Source organism: Ctenocephalides felis, unplaced genomic scaffold (assembly GCF_003426905.1).
Source record: "Ctenocephalides felis isolate EL2017-DRISC unplaced genomic scaffold, ASM342690v1 CF-g0.4_SCAFFOLD_01492, whole genome shotgun sequence".
Taxonomy (NCBI): domain Eukaryota; kingdom Metazoa; phylum Arthropoda; class Insecta; order Siphonaptera; family Pulicidae; genus Ctenocephalides; species Ctenocephalides felis.
In genome coordinates, this window is record NW_020537646.1 from 33,556,263 (window position 1) to 33,579,300 (window position 23,038).

General features: G+C 27.4%; 1 protein-coding gene across 4 annotated transcripts; it reads right to left on the reverse strand.

Moving 5' to 3' along the window:
- Nucleotides 1-183: 183 nt before the first annotated feature.
- Nucleotides 184-22,401, reverse strand: LOC113370172 (epsin-2-like). 4 transcript variants are annotated; one of them, XM_026610843.1, is made up of 11 exons: nt 22,173-22,401; nt 13,822-13,951; nt 8,838-8,927; nt 6,871-7,320; nt 4,761-4,984; nt 3,189-3,324; nt 2,402-2,440; nt 2,177-2,314; nt 1,648-1,882; nt 1,055-1,293; nt 184-880 (listed from the first exon to the last, which is right to left on the reverse strand). In XM_026610843.1, the coding sequence occupies exons 3-11, from the start codon at nt 8,925-8,927 to the stop codon at nt 620-622; spliced, it is 1,812 nt and encodes a 603-aa protein (XP_026466628.1). In that variant the 5' UTR covers nt 13,822-13,951; nt 22,173-22,401; the 3' UTR covers nt 184-619. The 4 variants fall into 4 exon arrangements, with proteins under 4 accessions (XP_026466628.1, XP_026466627.1, XP_026466629.1 ...); XM_026610842.1 differs by having other exon boundaries at nt 13,822-13,954; XM_026610844.1 differs by lacking the exon at nt 13,822-13,951.
- Nucleotides 22,402-23,038: the final 637 nt, after the last annotated feature.

A 23,038-nucleotide genomic window follows, 5' to 3' on the forward strand; every position in this document is an offset into this window, starting at 1 on the left:
AAAAACAGCAAAAAAATCTGGAAAAAGCTAGATACTGCTAAACTTCCAGTACATTCACGATGAATATTTGTTTATTTATTACAATAATTTATAAAACTATAAAATGACATCAGTAGCACTAATAGAATTTATTGTAAATAACATAAAATAGAAATATAATATTATAACGTTACATTGAATCCAATTCATTGTTCTTGATGATATATGTTTTATTCGCATAATGAAACCTTTTTTGATATTATTTTCTAAGTCCTGCATCGAGCAGTTAGTTACTGTACAATCAATTTATTAAATTAAATTAGATTATACATAAAAAAATATACCGCATGCTATAACATTAAAGGTGAAAAGATAAAATAATAAATTTTGCTAAATAATTACTAAACAATTGCTATTTATGTATCAGGTGATATTTCAGGAGCATTGCTGCAACATTCGTAACTATTGTCAAGAAGAAATTATAAAAAACAAATGTTTATAGAAGTCTAAAAGCAGTATTAAACTCCATGCCAGAAATGAGGTATCTTCTATTGGGCTAAATGCATTCTACTGAATATAAATATAAAAACCCGTTACATTCATTAATATAAATATATACTCAACTTTTATTTACTGAAGATTAAGACAAGAAAGGATTGACAGATTGTTGATCCTGCTTCATCCATGCTGAATTCGGATCTCTTGCGGGTTGTATAGTCCAAGGTGAATTTAGATTATTTGTATCTCGACTGACATTAGATAATGGGGCCCAAGGTGAATTCAAATCTGTACCTTGAGAGGAAGGTATAGGTGCCCATGGATCTCTTGGTTGAGCTGAATTATTAACAGCTTCATTTAATGCAAAAGGAGGTTGTTTTATCTGATTCATACTGGGTTTAACCTGTAAAACAAATTAATTGGTAAAACAGTGAAATAATCTGGGATCGACAACCCATGATATAATTATTAAAATTCATGGACAATATACTTTTTTATACACATTCAGAAGGAAGTACATACTAGCTTTTACTTATAACTGAGTACTTCTGGCGTATGTATGAGTATGACTACTTACTGGTTGCATTTGTTGCTGGAATAGATTATTTTTAACAGGTGGCTGTGCAGCATTCAAATCTTGGAAAGGATTTGCAGTTCCAAAAGGAGCAGGATTAGCTGTGGGCATTGGTGGTGTAGGTTTGATTAGGTTGTCCAAGTTGACAAGTGCACTATTTTCCCCTAAGAAACTTTGTGGAGTTTTCTTTATGCAGCCTGTAGATTTTCCAGCATTTTGGTCGTCATTTGAAATAGGTCCCCCTAAAATATATGCATACAAGTTTTGGATTAATAAATATAAACAAAATATCTATAAATAAACATCTTTGGAAAACTTTTTACTAAAATAATAATAAAATCAATTTTTTAAGCCAAAAAAGAGTATTTTAACATTGTATTAAATTATCATATGTCATATAAGCAAATAATGCCAAAAAGCATTTAATAAATCATATAATAATATCACAACAAACAATGTAATCATGAAATTACTGTCTTGGTTAATTCACAAGAAAAAATAATAAAATTGGCATGAGCATTACTATAATATCATTATACTGACGGCTTGTGAATAAATAAATAAATACATAAATAAATAAACCAATTTTGATTTACCCAATAAATCATCAAGATGTCCTAAATCAAAAGGATCATTTCCATTAGTATTATTATTTGGACTCTTTCCATTGTTTAAATTTGAATCTGCTAAACTTTCATTTTTGTTTCTATTTGTTATGATGTCAAATTCACTTAAATCACTGCTAGGGCTGGACAAATTGTTTGGTGCACCAAGCGGGGAAGGCCGCTCAGTAGACTGTAAGAGTGGACTCATATTGGCTGGATCTCGGAACTGCAATATAAAATCTTATTAATTACATACTACTTTAGTTCTCTAAATTTAAATGAATTTAAAAAAAGTTAATAAAGGACATATAAGGACATAGAAACTTGAAAATGAGTGGATAGTGCCAATAAAGTGTAAAATGTAATACAAGCAAACAAGAAGAATTATTGATACATGATAAGATCTCAAAGAAACTATATAAAATAAAAATTCTTTTCACTTAAAAGTAGCCAACAAAGTTTGAGAGAATCTGTAGCTCATATAGATAAAATTATAATATATATTTAAAATGATACTGACTCCTAAGGGACTTGTAGTGTTACTATGACTAGCAGGTGCCCACGGATCCACTGCAGCAGTTTGTGATCTGTGTTGAGAATTGTTTGATTTGGACCATGGGTCTGCTACTGGACTTGTTGTTGTGTTCCATGGATCCGACTGAAAATTATTGCAATACAATATTTATCTATATACAGTTAAATGAAACATTGCTCCAATCAATTATAGAAAAAAAAAATCTCATACCTGAATTAATCTCCCATAAAGATCAAATTCTACATTATTCTGTGCAGATAGACATGCAGGTTAGTATAGATAACATGCAAAAAGAGCAAAATAATATGGTAAGTTCCACTACACATACACGTAATTTAATCTCAAAAGGTACAGAATATTTAAGTTATTTTTTTTTGCAAAATTTATCTCTGAAGAAGCTTTACAAATTATGTACCTTGTATTTAATATTATGAAAAGTAAATTAACTGTGTTAGAAATATGTATAAAGATAAAATTAACTTTGTGTTTATACAGAAATAAGAGAAAGATAGAAAAGAAAGAACCCAAAAATAAAGTACTAGTAAATAATGTAAATATTTATATGTGAAAATTAGTCATACAGCCTAAATATTAGCAATCTTCTAGAGTGATTTATTGTTTATTAGTTATTTATTTTAGATTAGCACTTTTGGCATTACATATAATAATACCTTATCACTTATTTATTTATTAGTTATGAAAGCAATGCTCGTTGAGTGCATAAATAAAAGAATGACACTGCTATCTTTGAATTTATTTTAAATTGGTGAAATTAAAATTCTTTATCGTTTAATATAGCAATAAAATATGCAGAAGATAACATTCAAAAGTTTTATGAAGAATATATTAAATGAACTAAACATCAACGAACTTTGTTTGTTAGCTATTAATGTTAGTTCGATCATAATAGGTAAAAATAACTTGTAGCTCATCAATAATTATTAAAAATCATTTACGGTTGTGTTATAATCAATGCAATTACAATTAAGTTACATACTTGTATTTTAGCACTTGTCGGAGGTGGTAGTCCCCATGGGTCTGATGCAGGTGGTGCTGATGCGCCCAAATCGCTTAAAGATACGTCCAAAAGATCAACCATATTGCTAGAAGTTGATGACGTTTGCGTTTGCGGTCTATAATAATAAAATACAAATTAAACTGTATACACTATAAAAATAAATACAGCTATTTAATGCTGCAAAATGAATGTTTTTACTAATTTCTTATTTTCAAAGAACGTCATACACAAAAATGGAAAAGCTAAGTGGCCGTTTATGGAAAGTCTGGGTAACTAACCACGCACAAGAAAGATATAAAAAATTACCCAATATATTTATTGATTTTAATTCGATTTGATATCTTTCATGTTCTATAAAACATTTTATTTATAAATAATATACTTATAAGTACGTACGTCAGCTTTGGTAATATTATGAACATTTGATAATATTATTTGACCAATATTATAAACATCGATTGAATATACATAATTAAACAACTTTTTCTATGCCCATAACATTTTAGGATGTTCAATTACACCATTAACATTATTAATAATTCATCAAGCATTTTAATCAAACTCATTAGAACAATTTCCAAGGGATGTAGCACCCACAATGTAGATAGGAAAATATTCAATAGACGAGCAATCTTGAATCTACATAAAAATTGTAGTATTGTGAAATAAAAGTATCCAATATAAAATTTTGATCATTATTGCGGATTCAAGAACAACAAACCGATTATTAGGCAAAATTTATAATTTTTTAATGCGCAATTGAATTTTCATATAAATAAACAATCTATCAAAATGAAATGTACATTTACTACATTGAAAATACCTCGAGCTATGGATGTTTAATATCCATGAGAAAAGGAGGCTTAAAGCTCAGAAAATTAGAATCATAAAACAGTTACTATAACTTTGTAGAAAATTTATCAAAATTTTATATATGTGAGATCACAAAATATTTTTAGACGCTTCGAAACTGTTTCATTGTGAACCAACCTCGAGATGCTTTATATGTAAAGGGAAGGTGTTCTTAAGGATAAAAAATTTATGAGAACAAATTTGCGAAGTATCATAGGGACATCCAGATACCGCCGTAATTTAATCAAAACACTTGATTGAAATATTATAACGCATAAAGGGTATTTCGCTAGTATGACAATTTAACTAGTATGATATAAAACATTTAATTTTAATATTTTTTTTTAGATTTTTTTCTTTGTATTTACTATATCAATCTATACAACGTATGTTAAACTATAATATGTTATAAATAAACTAATCAACGCTATTTAATACCAAGTTTTATCTAATGGCATTGAATTTTTTTTTAAATCGGTACATGTTTTTAAGGAAATTTTGTCGAAAAGTCAAATCTTGACCCAATGTACACCATATACTTTTTACAATTTAGGTGCATACAACTCCGATTATTTTAAACGTCTAACGTTGAAATTTCTAGCGAAAACATAAAATTTTTCTTTGGGAAGCTGTTCAGCAATATAATTTGCTTTATCAAAGTGCATGTAACTCAACGAAATCAAAATATCTAAGCCTCACCGAAAATCTTGTTGGCTCTGGCTAAGCGCTAATTGTAATCTAACGTCGTCGCTCCTGCGCCTCTGCTCTTCCTGCTCTGCTTCTTCGCGGCTCATTGCCAAGGCTAGTTGCAATTGTAATTCTTCTTCACCAGCTGTTTGTGGTCTTGCCGACTCCATTTCACGTGAAGACAACGGACTGGCATGGGTCGGCGGAGGAGTGGCGCACCATTCGGCTGGTCGAAACTAAAAATGGAAGCAGAATTTAATTTACTTATACCTGATTCGATAATTGTATTCAGTAATGCTATTATAATCATTATCAATAGTTTTTACTGATCTTAGGTTAACTGACTATACCAGTAACATAGTCCTTTAATAAAGTGTAATAACATAATAAGGAAAAAAAAGCAAATAATTATAAAAAACTTGAACAGAAAACTAAATTAGAAAATACACATAAAGAACCAAAGACAGATCAAACTTTCAAAAAATATTATTGACTCCTAAACACAAATTCTGAATTATCAATTTACAACAAATTACTAATATATAAGGCAGTCACCAAACCCGTGTGGACCTATAGTATTCAACTTTGGGGTACAGCCAAAAAGAGCAATTAAAACAACATTCAACGTGCTCAAAACAAAATCCAGAGGTGGATATTAAATGCTCCTCGCTACACGCCAACATGGATCCTCCACAAAGATACAGGCATACCTACAATTCTAAAACAAATAACAATGGTTGCCACCAAATATAAAAACGGAATAGACGTCCATCCTAATGATTTAGTCAGTCTAGTCTATCTGGAAGACAAGCCTTAGAAGAAAAATACCTGTAGCCCTAATATAGTATAATTAACTTTAATACTTTAATTTTGCTAATTTTTTTCTTTTATTTTTATTATTTTTGGTATCATATTTTATTAGCCCTAGTTGATACATACGGTATAGACTGCAGAATAAAAAAAATAAAAAAAAAAAATAGTTCGGATAAGATGACATATAAGGTAAGGCCATATGACACACCGATCTTTAAGAAGACAGTTCGTATACAAATAGTTTAGTCCTCTTTGAGCACATAACACATGTGTCCACAAACTTTATACTTGTTTATCTATGGTGACCACCCAAAGGGGCAACAAATCATGCATCAAAACCAACTTCCACCAGGCTCTTAAGGTAAATAGAGGGTTTTGCAACAAATGCAATTCTCTTCTTTTTATCGATGGATTAATTCTTCGGTCTGTTTTTAGAAGTAGAGTAGAAGTTTAAATCCAATTAACTTTGACAGGTTTTAATTTTCTTTTTTCTTGGCCTCATATGATCTTACTTGTAATACTTGCGAAATAGTACTATATCATTTTGTCGATTGTATAAGCATGTCCCATTGTTCAAAAGTGAATGGATAATTATCGAAATTCCACCTGATAATTGCAATAAGATTGATCAAAATCCCTAGTACCATAATAGTTGCATAAGTTGCTCGACTTTACCAATCCTTACAAATAACAAGAAACAAGTCCACAGAAAACATGAGAAAACCACCGTCAAAATAAACTTTTGATGTGCAATACACGTTTGAACTTTTGTCGAGACTTGGACAATGACACTCAAAATTGTCAGATTTGATTGTGATTATGCCTGTCTTCATTTGATACATTCGCGGAAATGTTACTGAAACTAACCAATAAGGCTAATGATTTAAATAAGGCCACCGTGTCATTTTGTCTATGTATACCAATTTGTCTGTACTTCTCCTACGTAATTTTAATAATAGGCCTAATCTTTGGTAGTCCCAACCAATTTTAAAACATTATTGACAAAGAAAAGGATATATGGTGCACTATACAATTATATACAAGCAAATAAAATAAAATGTATATGACTGATGTGCGTGTATGCAAAGTCAACTTAGAGACAAGTCAAAATCTTGGGAACGTTAAATATTTTAGGATATAAAATGATAAAAAAAACTAGAATCACATCAAATCAGATCAATTAAAATATCCATGACTTATAGTCGATTAATCTTGACTGAATTTGATCAAAATTCAAAAATAGATTAGTTTTTCAAACGAACATTAAAAACAACTATTTATATATAGAAATGTATATATAAGAACTCACATTGTCAGGTGATCGATCACCGCCGTCACTTCCGAAGGCGCTTGCCGACTGAGCGAACCGTTCCTTGGCTTTCAATGCTCTTGCACGTTCATTTCTCAAACGCTCCTCATCACGCAACAAAGTAACTAATTGCTTTGCCTTTTCTCTAACATTTACCCCTTTATCTTTACCTTCTTCCATATACTGAAAATCTTTCAAAGTCTGAACGGCAAAGATATTTTCTTTACATTGTTGTGCCACTTTTTCACTGCCAGTTTTGATCAAATATTCTAGTAGAACTAGTGCTTTATAAACATGCCTCCAGTTTTTTCCATGATCGTTAAGTCTTTTCCAAACCATTTGCATTATTTCCGTATATGCTACGACGTTGTAGGTCAAGTCGGCGATTTCTGACATAATAGTCGAACTGGGTCCCCATGGGTCATTTGAGGTTGCCTCTCGAACTTTGATCTAAAAAAAATAGTTCGAAAATATTAAGAAAATAAATATTAAAACAAAAAATTTAGATTAAAAATAGAAAGTTAAGCATGCGAATTTGTATATTAGATAAAAAATGGGTGGCATCATGATAATTTTCAAAATAACATAAAAAATACTACAGTGAGAACATAATCTAAACAAATAGTAATAATAACTATAATAATAATAAATAAATAGAAAAATATAACTATTGTATTACACATTTATTCTGTATTCCTTATGTCCTCAAAATATATGCCCACTGATAATGAGATAGGATTATATATCAGAACGATTGATATAACAAAGATTTCCTAAAAATCGTTGATATTTTTGATATATGGTCTTTGAAAATTAGTAGACCTAAATAAATATTTAATAGCGATTAAAAATATGTATTCTCTGAGCTGTTGTTTACTAGCTACATTCCTAATCTATCGTCTTCTAATCTTCAAGAGGGCAACTCAGTGGTTGACTACTCATATTTTATATTACCATGTATAAGTACAGTAATATACTTATAGGTATTAGAAATGTTTATCTAATAGTATTAAGTTGTATGTGATGCAGTAATGTCAGCGAAAGGTGATTTTCATATAAGATTATATTTGAGATCTAAAACCTCAAGTAAACATTTCATATCATACTGCTTGATATCGAGCTTGACAAAGGTGGGGATCAAAACCGGAATTACTTAAGATAGGCCACGACCCTGCCGGTCAAGACACGGCTGGCTCCAAATAAAATAAATATATACTGATGAATATTACAAAATAAACATGTAATCTTCTATATATATAAAAATAAGTCGGGTTTTCCTTCCTGACGAAATAACTCCAGAACGCACGAACCGATTTCGACAATTTTGCATTCGTTGGAAAGGTCTCGGGCTCCGCAAGGTTTATAGCTAAGAAAATTAATGGTGCATGGCATCGTGCCCTAATGCAAATTGCTGGAACTTCACGCACCGTAAATAAAAATTCGAGTAATAAAAATAATCAACAATTATTTTAAATAATTTCAAATAGATTATCTTCTTCTTCTATATATATAAAAATAAGTCGGGTTTTCCTTCCTGATCAAATTTTTCATTTCAAATATAAAACAAACAAAAAATTTCTTCATCTTTCTCACGAAACCATCTGGTGGCGAAACGGAGTTCGTCGGGTTTGCTAGTCTATTATAAAAATAGTAAAAGTTTGAGTCATATCCATAACTATCAATAACCTAGTATTTCGGTTGCGAATTCAGAAATCAAAGTAATTATTATCTTATAAGTAATAAATAAACAGGTCAGTGAATATGTATTTTAGAGTTCACAACAGATCTAGATCAAAGCAGAAGATGGTCATATATTAAACACAAATAGTACACTCATTAAGAGTTGCTTGTAAACAATTCATAATTTAAACATAATTAGTGCATGCAATGTATAATTTAATGTTAGTTATCAGTTTTCACATTTATAAAAAAAATAATTAGAAAATAATATAAAATGATAAGCATACCTGAGCATCTGAATAGTTATGCGCAAGATTCTTTATATTTCTGCGCAGGCCTGCGACGTTTACTTGCATTTCGTCGCGCTGTCTTCTCATCTAAAGAAAATAATAATAATATAACTAGCTGTAAGTGGAATTCTGTCTTAAGGCAATTAGGGCATCGTGCCTTAAGGCAAATTGCTGGAACTTCCCGTACCAAAAATTATTATTATTTTTTAAAACGATTAACATTTTTGAAAAAAAATTAGTTTTAAAAAATAAGATTTTTGAGAAACTATAAATTGGACAAAAAATTAGTTTTTTTTGAAAAAAAAAATATTTTTAAAAAAATTTTTTTTTAATTTTTTTTTTTTTTTTTGAAAAAAATTTTTTTTTTTTATTTTGACATATTGTGGAAGATCTGAACTTTTTTTTCAAAGCAATCGTACTGCTTTAACTACCTAGGAACAAAATATAAAGCGCGTAAGCGCCGCGTCGCTGTCTAACGCATAAGCATTGGTACGGAACCGATAGGAATGTTAACAAAATGTATACTTATTGTTAAAATCTCTATAAAATGTCTGATAATTTGATGTGCATATGTCTAATGATCATTTTTGACCGCCAAATGGCTCATTTTTTACTTTTTCCTCTATATCTCCGAAACCGCTGGACCTACCTTCATGAAAGTTGTATCGATTCTTCATCTTGTCAATACAAATAAAATTTTTTTGAATTATTAAAATCGGACGCTCCGTTCTCTTAAAAACTGAGTTACCGTTTTCGGAACTTTTTACCCCGTATCTTCGGAACGGCTTGACCTGCCTTTGCCAAAAACTAATCAGCACGTCTCCTTATCAATACGGATCGAATGTTTTTTGAATTATTCAAATCGGTTGATCCGTGTTCCCGAAATCGTCGACGAAAATTTGTATCCGCACATACATACACACACATACATACATACACACACACATACACACACACATACACACACACATACACACACACACACACACACACACACACACACACATACATCCATTTTTTCTAAGGTATGCCAAAATGTTCAGAAACCTCTGAAACGTAAAGATATATAAAAATTTTCATTTTCGATTTTTTTGCGATTACTATAACTTGCCCTACGGGAAGTTAATAATATAATAATAATAATTGTATAATTTTATGATTTGTTTTTATTACTAATTGTAAGATATAACAAACAACTGACAATAAAATAAATTATAAAAATATCTCAAATAGAAACAAAATATGTACTAGAAGATTTTAAATAGAATGTTCAAATTACTTACATTTCTAATTAAAATTCTAATGATATTTGCGCAGGAAATGGATAAAAGCTATTTTAAAAGCTAATTACTATTATCAAAACAAAATAATATAAAAGTAAATTTTGGTAAGAGCCACCATTCTTGATGATCAGAATTTTACTGGATATAATTAATTAAAGATCAATTAGTAAATACATTAACAATGAGTCTTAATACTCATAATAGATGAATAATTATTTTACGCTTACATACACATAACGCCGAAATAATGCATATTTGTTTTTCCCAAAATATAAACCTCAAACAAAACGTAGTGATGCTTCATATTTGTTTTTATTCAAATATGAATCTTCAAATAGCACGCGAACAAAAACTTTTAAACAAAAATATTTTTAAAAACAATAGCAAATGTTTATATTTTTGTTATTAATGCTAGAAAGTTTATTCAATATTTGGCATTCTTCATAAAGCAAAATATGCATTTGTAATATAAGAAAATTATACATACACAGTACTGAATAAGAATTCACTATAGTAACAATAAGCAATTTTAGAGATATTAAACAATAATATTTATAAAAATTACAAAAATGCTTATATTTTCATTATTAATGCTAGAACGTTTATTCAACATATGGCATTCTCCATAAAGCAAAATATGTATTTGTAATTAAGAAAATTATACAGATAACATATTGGATCAAAATTCATTGTACTAACAATAAGCAATTTTTCAATTTTTTGCTAAAAAACAATGCGATATTGCAATATGCAATATTAAACAATATTATTTATAATAATAACAAAAATGTTTATATTTTCATTATTAATGCTAAAACGTTTATTCAACAATTGGCATTCTTCATAAAGCAAAATATATATTTGTAATATAAGAAAATTATACCTACACACGCAATACTGAATGAAAATTCACTATACTTACAATAAGCGATTTTTCAATTTTTTGCGATATTACGATACTCTTTCAAAACTTTTAAACAATAATATTTATAATAATAGCAGAAATGTTTATATTTTTAATATTAATGCTAGAACGTTCATTCAACATTTGGCGTTCTTCATACAGCAAAATATGTATTTGTAATAAAAGAAAATTACATACACAATACTGAATAAAAATTCACTTTACTAACGATAAGCGATTTTTCACTTTTTTACTAAAATGCTTATATTTTTATTATTAATGTTAGAGCGTTTATTTAACATTTGCAATTCTTCATAAAGCAAAATATATATTTGTAATATAAGAAAATTATACATACACAATACTGAATAAAATTTCACTATACTAACAATAAGCAATTTTTGAGTTTTTGTACTAAAAACAATACGATATTATGATACTCTGACAATATGTCGATCTGATAATAATTTATCAGTTGAATGTGGCGCGATAAAACCAATTTATTAGACTGACACAACAGATCATTACAAGTATATAACAGTAATGTATATGTTGAGGCAAAACTTGATACTTTTTCTAATTTATTATGAAATTGAAAAAAATTAATTTTTTAGAAATATTTTGTAACTAGGTGTAAATTGCGTTTGGACTTGAGACTGAATTTTGAGGCATGAATTTTCAGAAATGTGTAAATGATCAATAACATCAAGAACAAGGTTTTAGCACCATTCAAAATTGGGATATTTCTCTACTGTTTTTCTTATTTTCAAAATAAAGTTTCCTGTTTTACTAAAAAAACTTATTAATGCAATTTCCGATTGATATCTTTCAATCAAAATGATTATATCTGTAATTGTATTATTTACTTTATTGAGTAATAATAAAATTAAACATAAGTATTGCATTATTATTTTTTTATGATAAAGCTTTACCTATGCAAAAATTCATTAAAATCGCAAAAAAATATTTCTTGACAAATCATCATAAAGAAAAGACCTGGTTGATTCTTACCAAAAACTAATCATATCTTTACAAGTCAAATTATTACTCAATGTTTTTCAATAGACATTGCAATTTGAATTTAGACAGATTGTAATTTATAAGAAAAAAAAACTATCTTTACAAGGTAATCTACAGGTTCAGGCAAAACTCAATACATTTTCTAATTTATTATGGAGATAAAAAATAAATCAACTATTTAGAAATATTTGCTAACTAGATGTAAGTGACGTTTTGCCTTGAGACAAGTTACATGAGTTTTCCGATATATCACATATATGTATAAATAAAATAATCAAAAAGTAATAAAATAACGTTTTCACTTCTCACCAAAAGCAAATTAATGCTATTTATAATTGATATCTCTCAAACTTACTTACATCTGTAATTGTATTAATTAAATTTATCTAATATATAAATGTTTAATAAGAATATAGGACAAAAGAACCACTTTTATATATTATTTCTACTTGAAATAATATGAATAAAATTGAAATATTCAAACTTTAATATTTTATGATTAATATCACCATGAACTTCAAAATTATGCAAAAATTTCATTAAAAGCGTCAATGAAAATAATATTTTAAAAATTATATACGAAGAAACTGCACGACTTATCATTACCAAAAACTAATCTGCATGATTCCCAAATGATATCTTTCGAAATTTTTGTTATTTTCGATATCAGTTCAAGATTTTTGGCAAAAATGATGACGAATTATTTTAAATTTGAAAATATATCTGGTAATTACAAAGAAACCTATAACTCATCATTCCGTTTTAATAGAATCGTTTTCAAAATTTTGGAAACAGTGCCGAGAAAAACAAATTTAACAAACATTTAACATACACGTGATGTTTGGTGGGGGGGGGAGTAATATTGAATATCACCATGGATCACCAAAGGGGAGGGGAGGGGTCCAAAAATCCTAAAAAACTCAGTCACGTGATTAATGGACGGAGCGTCTTACTAACGCTAAAAAAGTTAAAAATCAGTAAATAAGAAAAAATGAAAAAAAGAAACATAATAAGAAAATCAGTGCGTTTGTAAACAAATAAATACCATAGTCCATATTCTTTTCCTTTATTATTATTATTATGTGCTTTCATTTTATATTAAATCATTATAATACGGATATCATTTTATTGAAAATACTTTCCTTTATTTTGTACTCTATTTTATTCATATTTATGTCATTGTTCATTAATGTTACAAGACGTTATATTATTTAGCAGTTGTAACAGATATTGTAATTAAAAAAAAGAAATCTTTTCCTAAATTTCAAAGAATTCCTGAACAAAATTAATAATTATCATATTCTTTTTTTTATATTAATATCTATAATTCTTTTAATATAATAATTCTATTATTAATTCTATTAATTCTTAGTTATAATAATAACATTTTTATTATATTTATCATTTTAATTTCAAAAACATAAGTTATCATTCACAAAGAACTTCTATTAATTTGCACTTCTTCATAATATAATAATTGTAATTAATTGAATGATATAAATTTAACATACACATACGTGATATGCATGAAGATTAAAAAGAAAGTGGCCGCAAGATTTAATAAATTAACTAATCAATATATTTATGTAAGGAAATTCCTCACTGGGGGAATTTCTAAAATCCCTGTACCCGTCAGCAAATAACCTCATTGAACCCAAGGTTCAGATTGGTTATAAGAAATAAATAAAAAAAAATTAAAAAAACATACGTGATATATCACAACTACATGAAATAAATTCTATGAATCAATTACAATAACAAGAAAATTACTTACCTTGATTAATTTTGTTTTACAGTTTTCCTAAATTATTTTTCCGAAAATATGTCCCGTGATATTTCGGAAATGATTGGGCGGAAGATTAATGGTTTGTTAGTCAGTTACTACGGCGATAAGACACAGCCAGCTTCTGTCAAATTAGCAAAAATACAATAAATACAATATTATTAATTAACGAACATTCACTAAACTAAAGGTATTAATATTAGAAAGGTTAACAATTGGAATCAATAAGTACTTGTATCGACGCATTGTTATTAGAAACAACTAATCGTGTAATATTATCGCACACACTGAGCGAATTCTTAGTATCATATTTAAGAATCATTATTGTAATTGAATGATATCAATATTGCACGAGCGTGGAGGAATAGTACCTCAAATTTTAATAAATAAATATTTATTATTTAAATAATTGCGTTAATAATTAAGTTAATTATTATATCATATTTAATGTGAAACTCTACGAACTTAAAATATTAGATTATGTCGAGGTTTGCGCTGTTTTTTATAATAATCTGTTTGTTAAATAGATTGAGTGTATCATTTAATATACAGAAAACATACAATTTAAAACTAGTGCATGGTGCCTAAGCAAATTGCTGAAACTTCTTGTACTGAAAATTAAAAATTTTAGAAAAGCTTTAAAATTTTTTGGAAACTGAAAAATATATTAGATTTCTGTGAATTCTGAAATATTAAAAAAAAATACTTTCTTGAATAATTCTAAATTTTTTTTTATTTATTTTGTAGTTTTTTGAAAATGTTTGAACGTATTTACAACTCGAACAGAATTTGTACTAATTATTAGAATCTTTATAAAATATCTGATAATTTCATGTGCTCATGTGCAATTAATGATCATTTTTGACCACCAATTTAAATGACTCTTTTACTTTTTTATTATATCTCCGAAACCGCTGGACCTGCCTTTCCAAAAAAATAATCAGTTCTTCATTTCATCAATACAAATAAAATGTTTTTTAAGTTATTCACATTGGACGCTTCGTTCTCAAAAAAACTGAATTTCCATTTTTGGCACTTTTTGCCCCATATTTTCGAAACGATTAGACCTGCCTTTGCCAAAAACTAATCCGTACGTCTTCCCATCAATAGAAATCGAATGTTTTTTTTTAATCATTCAAATCGGTTAATCCGCGTTCTTGAAATTGTCAACGAAAATTTGTATCCGCAAGCACTCACACACTTTAGAAATCATTGAAATATAGAGATATATAAAAAATTTCACATTTGATTTTTTTGCGATTATTATAACCTACCCGACATTTCAATTAATGATAACCCATTCGAAAAAAATCGGACTTAGTCGATTCAGATTTAATTGCAAGTTAATTTGAAAACGCAGGAATTAAAAAAGTCTGATAATTAAGTTAAAATGCAAGTATAAGATATAGTTAATGATAAGCAACAATATTGAAGATATAAAATTTAACAAGTATTTTTCATTTATCAATTTCTAAAACCAACATAAAAATGTTGCTCACCAAGAATTTCATCTTTGGTCATAATAGAACTTTGATACATACTTAAAGATTTTCTCAATTATCTTCGAAAATCGATGTAACAGCAATTTATTTATTATGCAGCATGCAAATCCACAACAATTAACTCATTCATCGTATTTTTTTCTTGTAGTAAATATAAATATAATCATTTCCATAACAAAATAAAATACGAATAAATAATAATCGGAATCATCACATAAAAATGTGACTTGGACTTCAGAGCATTCTTAATCATCAATAATGTTTTAAATACTCTAATATAAAACAACGGTACTATTTTAATAACAGATGTAAAAGTACTGTAAATGCAATATGAGAAATCTCCAAAATATTTATTTATGCTTCAACGTTCTATAAATTTAAAGATACATTCTCAAAAAGCTGAAATATTTTATCAGAATTATCAAACTCATATATTAGTTTCAAACTTGAGTGCTGATTTTTTGGTAATGTTATTTGATCATTTTTATAATCGGTATATATGTTTTCAATGCAAACCAGGGCTTCACCGTGGTTCAGTGTATAGAGAAATGGGATTTCAATCAGAAGTTAAATATTCAATACCCGTCTCGGACAGCCTAATGTCAAGCAGCAGTGACATCAGTTTTCACTTGAAAATATAGATATCAATATATTTTAGGTAAAAATAATACTACAATGACATTGCTGCAAAAATAAAATAGATAACAGCAATATATTTTAGATAATAATAACCCGACCATATGACATTGCTGCATAAATAAATTATTCATTAGTATTAGTATTACATAAATTATAATAATAAATTCTGCATATAGAAATGATGATTAAGTTAACCGTTGAGTTGCCTTCTAAAAATCGACTTAGTTAAGTAAATAAATGCAACTTGTTATAATAAAAAATGAAAATAAAAAATTTGAATATTTTCGAAAAATAAGAGTTCTATTCTATTCTATTCAATCGAATTGTAAATCTAATTCATTTTCGAAGCAATGAAGGTGTCTAGGAAATATTTATTATAGGTAATAATTAATAATTTATAATTATTTGTAATTATTGACAATTATGAATTATTCTATTTTTAGATCATGGAAAATTAAGAATGTAACAAGTGCAAATTCCATTAAATAAAAAATGCACATTGAAAAAACTCGTTAATAATTCTTGAAGCTCAACTATGTAAACATGTTTATCTGATTTAACTTTTTAATGCACAAAAAATTATACGTTAAAAGAAAACCAAATCAGAAATGTGCTGATGCGCAAGGACAATGTATAGTTAATAATAGAAATAATTAGTTGAAATAAAATGAAAATAATTTATTAACAAAATCCACGCACAAAATTAGTTTTATATAGTAAGAGAAGCCATATTTGCCCTTTTTATGTAGTAATTAAACGACTTATTAAATGAGAGAAACTTGAACTATAAAAGAACAGACATCACTATATCATAGATAATAAAGATAAGCTAATATGTTGTAAACAATAAATTTTCTAGGATATGAGAAAACTAGCTCTTCAAATATTATGCACAGGTGATAGAAGTACTCCATGTTAATAACGCGTCGTTATATTAATCAAATATTTGAAAATAATAATTTTAACTCCTTGAAAATCAACAAACAAACAAACAACATGCGCTAGTTGCATAAAATCGATTCGCAGGCAAACTTTTTATCTCAAAATCAAAAACGACATTGCTACAATGAACATAAGGATAAATTTTCAAAGAGTGAGCACTAAAGTTTACTAAACTATCTAATGAGTTTTTCTACAAATATAATGAATAATTAAGAACGGAATATATGAAACCTATGAGATACCTAGTCAACAGGTTAATAACAAACAATTAGGGTTTTTTGGCGAAAATTATGGAATTCGAAAACCGGTTTTTTAATGAAAAAAGTCGGTTTTTACTGTATAAATGGAACATGACAAATATAGCCAAATATAAAAGATAGATGAAAGCGTTTTGATTCTTGAAATCATATCGGTTCAATAGCATTTGATATTTTATCAGTCTGCAATGGTTCCCAGAAAGATTTTTTATATATTAATTTAGATTTTTATACCAGTGTATATATTAATTTAAATCAGTGTGACTTCTTCTTGAAGAAGTAATGTCCTCTACTCAAACTTTAAAAAAAGTTTTAAGCCCTAGAAACCCCAAAATAAAGAACAAAAAACTTAGAATTAATATATCAGGCTTTAAAAACAATTAAGTATAATTTGGTAGCAAGTATGAGAGTATTTTCTATTTCAGGAAATTTTGTGAGTAAACAAAGGACACGTCTATAAGTAGCAATTCGATAGACGTTTTCAGTTTTTTGAAATCATATTTTATTAAACAAAAAAACAATCAGAATGTTTAAAATTGATTAATCAAAATATCTCGGGACAGACAATACCCGAGTTTAGCTTAATTGTTTTTAAAACTAAAATTGATATTAACAAGTATGTATCAACATGTATCTAATATATTTTTATATATTTTTTATTTTAATTAATTTTTTTTATTTAAAAATGTATTATATTTATTTATTCGAGAACTTTCCTTTCACTATCATAAAAATATTTTCATTCTCATATGTGAAAATGATGCATGAATAACGAATAATGAATAATAGATAAACTATTACTTTTTAGTTCTACTAATTAAAATTGAAATAATTTTGTTTACTAGCTATAAAATTGAACAATAAATAAATTCAGTCAAAAACTGCTTTAAATTACACTAAATTTGCGGATAAATTACAGAATATTCGAGCAAAAATTTATTTTCTATATAAAATTCGAAAACCGGCTAGAACCGGTTTTTTAGTGAAATTAAAATTCAAAAACCGGTTTTCTGAAATGTCCGTTTTTGTATAAACCCTACTAACAATGTGTTAGGAACCCTTAGATTTGTTTCAAAATTTGCAGGTTTATTTCATACAACACAAGAACGTATGGACAAGTATATGAGAGCATCGCGAGCAAAGGTCCTACAATTTAAAGATAAGTGAAAAATTCGACATCAAATTAATTAAATATATCTTTTTTAACTGCCGATAGTTCATAAAAATAGAAATTGAGTACAGGTACAAAATAAATGAATTAGGTTGCAGCGCAATGATATTACCAAATCAATAATAACTAGTGGTGTGTGGCATTGCTCCTTAAGACTAATTTTAGATGCGTGAATTGGATTGACGAGTTTTAGATTTGTTTGTATTGAACATCCAAATTGAATTACTTGTTCGAAATATAAAAATGTAATAAATATATATCTTAAGATTTTTTTCAAATATTTTTGTATATATTCACATGTTCAGTACTGTGTCAAGCTTTGTAAGAGATAGTTGGGGCTATTTCTTTTTTAAAAATTAAATGTAATTTAAATAAAATATTAAATAACGTATTAGTATATAATTTTTACTGTTTTGAAATTACACTGAAGATGAGGCATATCATAGTCTCAAAACGTCTGTAATTAAATAAAGTGTGTGTTAAAAATCTGAGTGTTGGATTGTTCATATTTAACATTTAATATATATATATATATATATATATATATATATATATATATATATATATATATATATATAAATATATATTAATATTTATAGATCTATAAATTTCAATTATAACTTCAGTTGTTACTTTTTAAATATCCAATAAAGTTTGAAAGTTAAGTATGCCAATAATTGAATGTTTCTTTGCAATGAATCTGGTACGAGTCTTATAAGTATCTAATATGAATACTATAAGAATTTCAAGAATGTTCTTATGCTTATTCTGAACAACAAAATAGTAATTATGTATATATAAAAATAAATATGAGTGTGTGTGCATGTAATACGTTGTACTTCGAACAAAGAATCCAAAATAGCAATAAAGTGTTTTAAAAATATATGAATATTTCATTCAACCATGATACTTTTCAAACCAATATATAATGTGCTACCTTTTAAAACGTAATGATACCATAATAATAATAATAAATTTATTTTCGATAATTTAACGTACTCGCGACATTTTGATAAACAAGTTAAATATTTAAAAAAAATGATTCATTTGAATCCTAGAAATTCCGCCAAATATTTAATAAAACCACTTAGATAAAAATTGAAACAATTTAGTTCGCGACTGTGTATTACTAGGTAAGTAACAAGACAAATCCCAGGAATAAAATGTAATGTTACCGAAACTTTAAGTTCGAAAAATAATGTTTAATTATTTTTATAGAAATTAGAATAATAATGTTAAAAAAAGGTTTGGTCTTACATTAGTAGAGAATAATACATATAGTGTTATTACTTTCAAATATAATATATTTGTAACATTAATATTTCATTTCCCTTTAAATTTGTGCATGCAATTGTATGGATACAATTTTTCGTCGACGTTTTAGGGAGCTTAACTGATTTGAATGATTCAAAAAGCATTCCATTCGTAATGAAAGAAAGACTGGATGATGGTGCAGCCTTTTACTAGATACAAAGCTAAAAGTACAAAAAATGGCAGTTTTTGAGATAACAAAGCATCCGATTCATTTTGATTGTGAAGAAACGATTAGTTTTTTTTTAATTTCCAATTTTTTAATTTAAAATTGCTAAAATAATTCGGATTTTAATTTTCTTAAATATTAAATTATTCTATCTAAAATTCTAAATCCCATTTAGATACTTGAAATAAATTTATATAATTCTTAGAAATATGAGTAAGACCCTTTAATTCTACTTCCGCTTGATTAAGTTTTGTTTATTTAGTTTTAGACAAATAAAAACCTCGTCGGCTAATTTATAAGCTCTTATATTTTGTCTATAAAATACGAATAATGGAAAGTGTATTTATGATAATCTGTTGGAAAACATTTAATATTCCTCGAATATTTTATTACTGTTAAGGAAGTTCCAGCAATTTGCCTTAAGGCATGATGTCATAGATAATTGTTTACAAGCAAACTCGAATGATATAAAGGCTTGCGATTAAATTAGTAGAAAAAATTATAAACAGTGCCTGAGGGTTTTTATTAACTTCTCGTATAGTAATCGCAAAAAAATCTAAAATGAAAATTTTTATATATATTTACGTGTCAAAGGTTACTGAACCTTTTGGCATACCTTAGAAAAAATTGATGTATGTGTGTATATGTGTGTGTGCACGTGTGTGTGTACATGTATGTATGTGTGTGTGTGTGCGCGGATACAAATTTTCGTCAACGATTTCATGAATACCGAACAAACGATTTGAATAATTTAAAAAAACATTAGATTCGTATTGATAAGGATTCGTGCTGATTAGTTTTTGGCGAAGACAGGTCTAGTAGTTCCGAAGATACGCGAAAAAAGTGCCAAAAACGGTAAATCAATTTTGAAGCGAACGGAGCGTCCGATTTTAAAATATCAAAAAACATTTTACTTGTATTGACAAGACGAAGAACTGATTACATTTTTGGGAAGGCAGGTCCAGCGGTTATGGACTCTCAATAAAAATAAGTTAAAAAAATGTCATTTGGCGGTCAAAAATGTTTATTGGACATATGTACATCAAATTATCAGATATTTTATAGAGATTTTAATAATGTGTACACATTTTGTGTAACTTTTTTGGGGTTCCGTACCAAGATTTTTAAGTACGGTACGGGAAGTTTGAGCAATTTGCACGATGCCATAGATAATTGTTTACAAGCAAACTCGATGATATAAATGCTAGTAATTAAATTAGCAGAAATTATAATCAGCGCCTGAGGGTTTTTATTCAAAATATAAATAAATTATGGAATCATGTTTCTATTATCTGGAAATTTGTAGCTGCATGACAATGCCACATTTCTGATACCGCAATAATGTAAAGATTTATTTCATTTGTCCTTAACACACTTAACCAATGTTAAAAATAACACAGGAACCTACTCATAAAGAATGCACCAACATACCTGAACGTACGTGACTTGTGCACATTTTGATTAGTCAATTGAAAATAATACATTTACACACTTTTGTAAATATTATTCTTCTGTATCACTCGCAGTTGCATAATTTTATAGTAAACAGCTGATTATAAAGAAATTATTATAAAATGAATGAAAAATATTGTTAAGAAAATTATTCTATATTTATTTATTTGCGTATTATTTTGCTGAATGGATTGATTTAAAAATTTTGTAGAAGTTGTGATTATAAATGTCAAATTAAAAGTCTGACAAACGTCAAAATTTTGAAAGCATTTTTTATCTGTCAACTTTAAAGAACTTTGTGCGCATATACACATACTATAAATAAGCAGCGTTATTTATTTAAGAAATCATGACATGTATATGTAGACAAAAATAATTTAATTATTTACAACTCTCTTCTAACTGTTCAAACATTATGCATGTCAAATAAAAGCATAGACTTTTAATTTGCTCTATTTATTTAAACAATACGTCATAATGGTAATCAAATATTTGAGAATGAGAAACTAATCTTGTTACAATTTGTAATTTTATACATATTTGTATAAAATGTATCTTTATGAAGAATCAAATTAAAGTAAACAGATCTAAAAAATATAAAACCAAATCGTAAAAATAGCGTTTACCGTTATCAATAGTTTAGATAACATTTTTTTAGGCAGAGATTGAATTCACATAAGCTTTTCACGCATTAAATTCATGCTATATTGTAAACATTAGTATAATTAAGTTTATAGGATATACGCAATAGCAGGCATTTGTTCGTCACAAAGTAAACAACTTTTTTAGAACTAATTTTATCATTTAATACACAAAATTATTTCTATCAAAATGTTCAAAATAATGTTGCACAATATGATATTTAGTTATCGTTTTATGAAATTAGAAATTTGACATACCTAATATAAAGGCACATAAATGAAAAAAGTCTCTCCGAATTAGACCCTTGAACACTAACCAGTCAAAACACAAAACAAATCAATTTTAGATAGACAACGATATAAAATATTTGTTTTAATATATTTTAATTTCACTCTATATTAGTCAATCACATAAAAATTCGTGTAAAAAAATATAAAACTCATCAATGACAACCTATTTGCTTGTATGACGACAAACTAACATGGCCGCCTGGCCTACTAGCCTTCCATCTATGGGCGCCAAGCTGAAATAGATCCGCATTCATTCGAAAAGAAAAATCGTAGGGGTCGACGCACTTCATGAAGGTGCTAGATGACAGTTGACACATTGAGCTGTATACCAACATACAAAATAAAATATTAGAATATCAACGTACCAACATTGAGAGACAAAACAGTTGAACAAAAATTTTATTTGAATTTGAACTTTCTTTCAAAGTAATTGCGCTGCGTAGCTGTTTTAGACACGAAATATAAACAAAATTTGTACTTATTATTACAAAAATTATCCGACAATTTCATGTGCATATGTCTAATGATCATTTTTAGTCGCTAAATGGCATTTTTTTACTTTTTTAATGTCTCTCCAAAACCGCTAGACCTGCCTTCCCACAAATTTAATTAGTAGTTCATTTTATCAATCTCATAAAGAGCCATTTCTAAAAACTAATATTACTATTATTATTATATTATCTTATTATTTCTAAGATTATATTATTATCTGTCGCTTATTGTTTTTATTGCACTTTATTGTTTTTCTAGTATTATTTTTATTATTCACAAATTTTATTTACTAATTTCATTATTATTATTTGCTTTAATTTTATATTAAACGATCATAATAC

Excerpts from the sequence above, each read along its gene's own strand:
- LOC113370172 (XM_026610844.1), bottom strand. The coding sequence starts at position 8,927 with ATGAGAAGACAGCGCGACGAAATGCAAGTAAACGTCGCAGGCCTGCGC. Across the intron at positions 1,294-1,647 it reads ACATCTTGATGATTTATTGG|GGGGACCTATTTCAAATGAC; the intron begins GTAAATCAAAAT and ends CATATATTTTAG. Across the intron at positions 881-1,054 it reads TCCAGCAACAAATGCAACCA|GTTAAACCCAGTATGAATCA; the intron begins GTAAGTAGTCAT and ends TTTGTTTTACAG.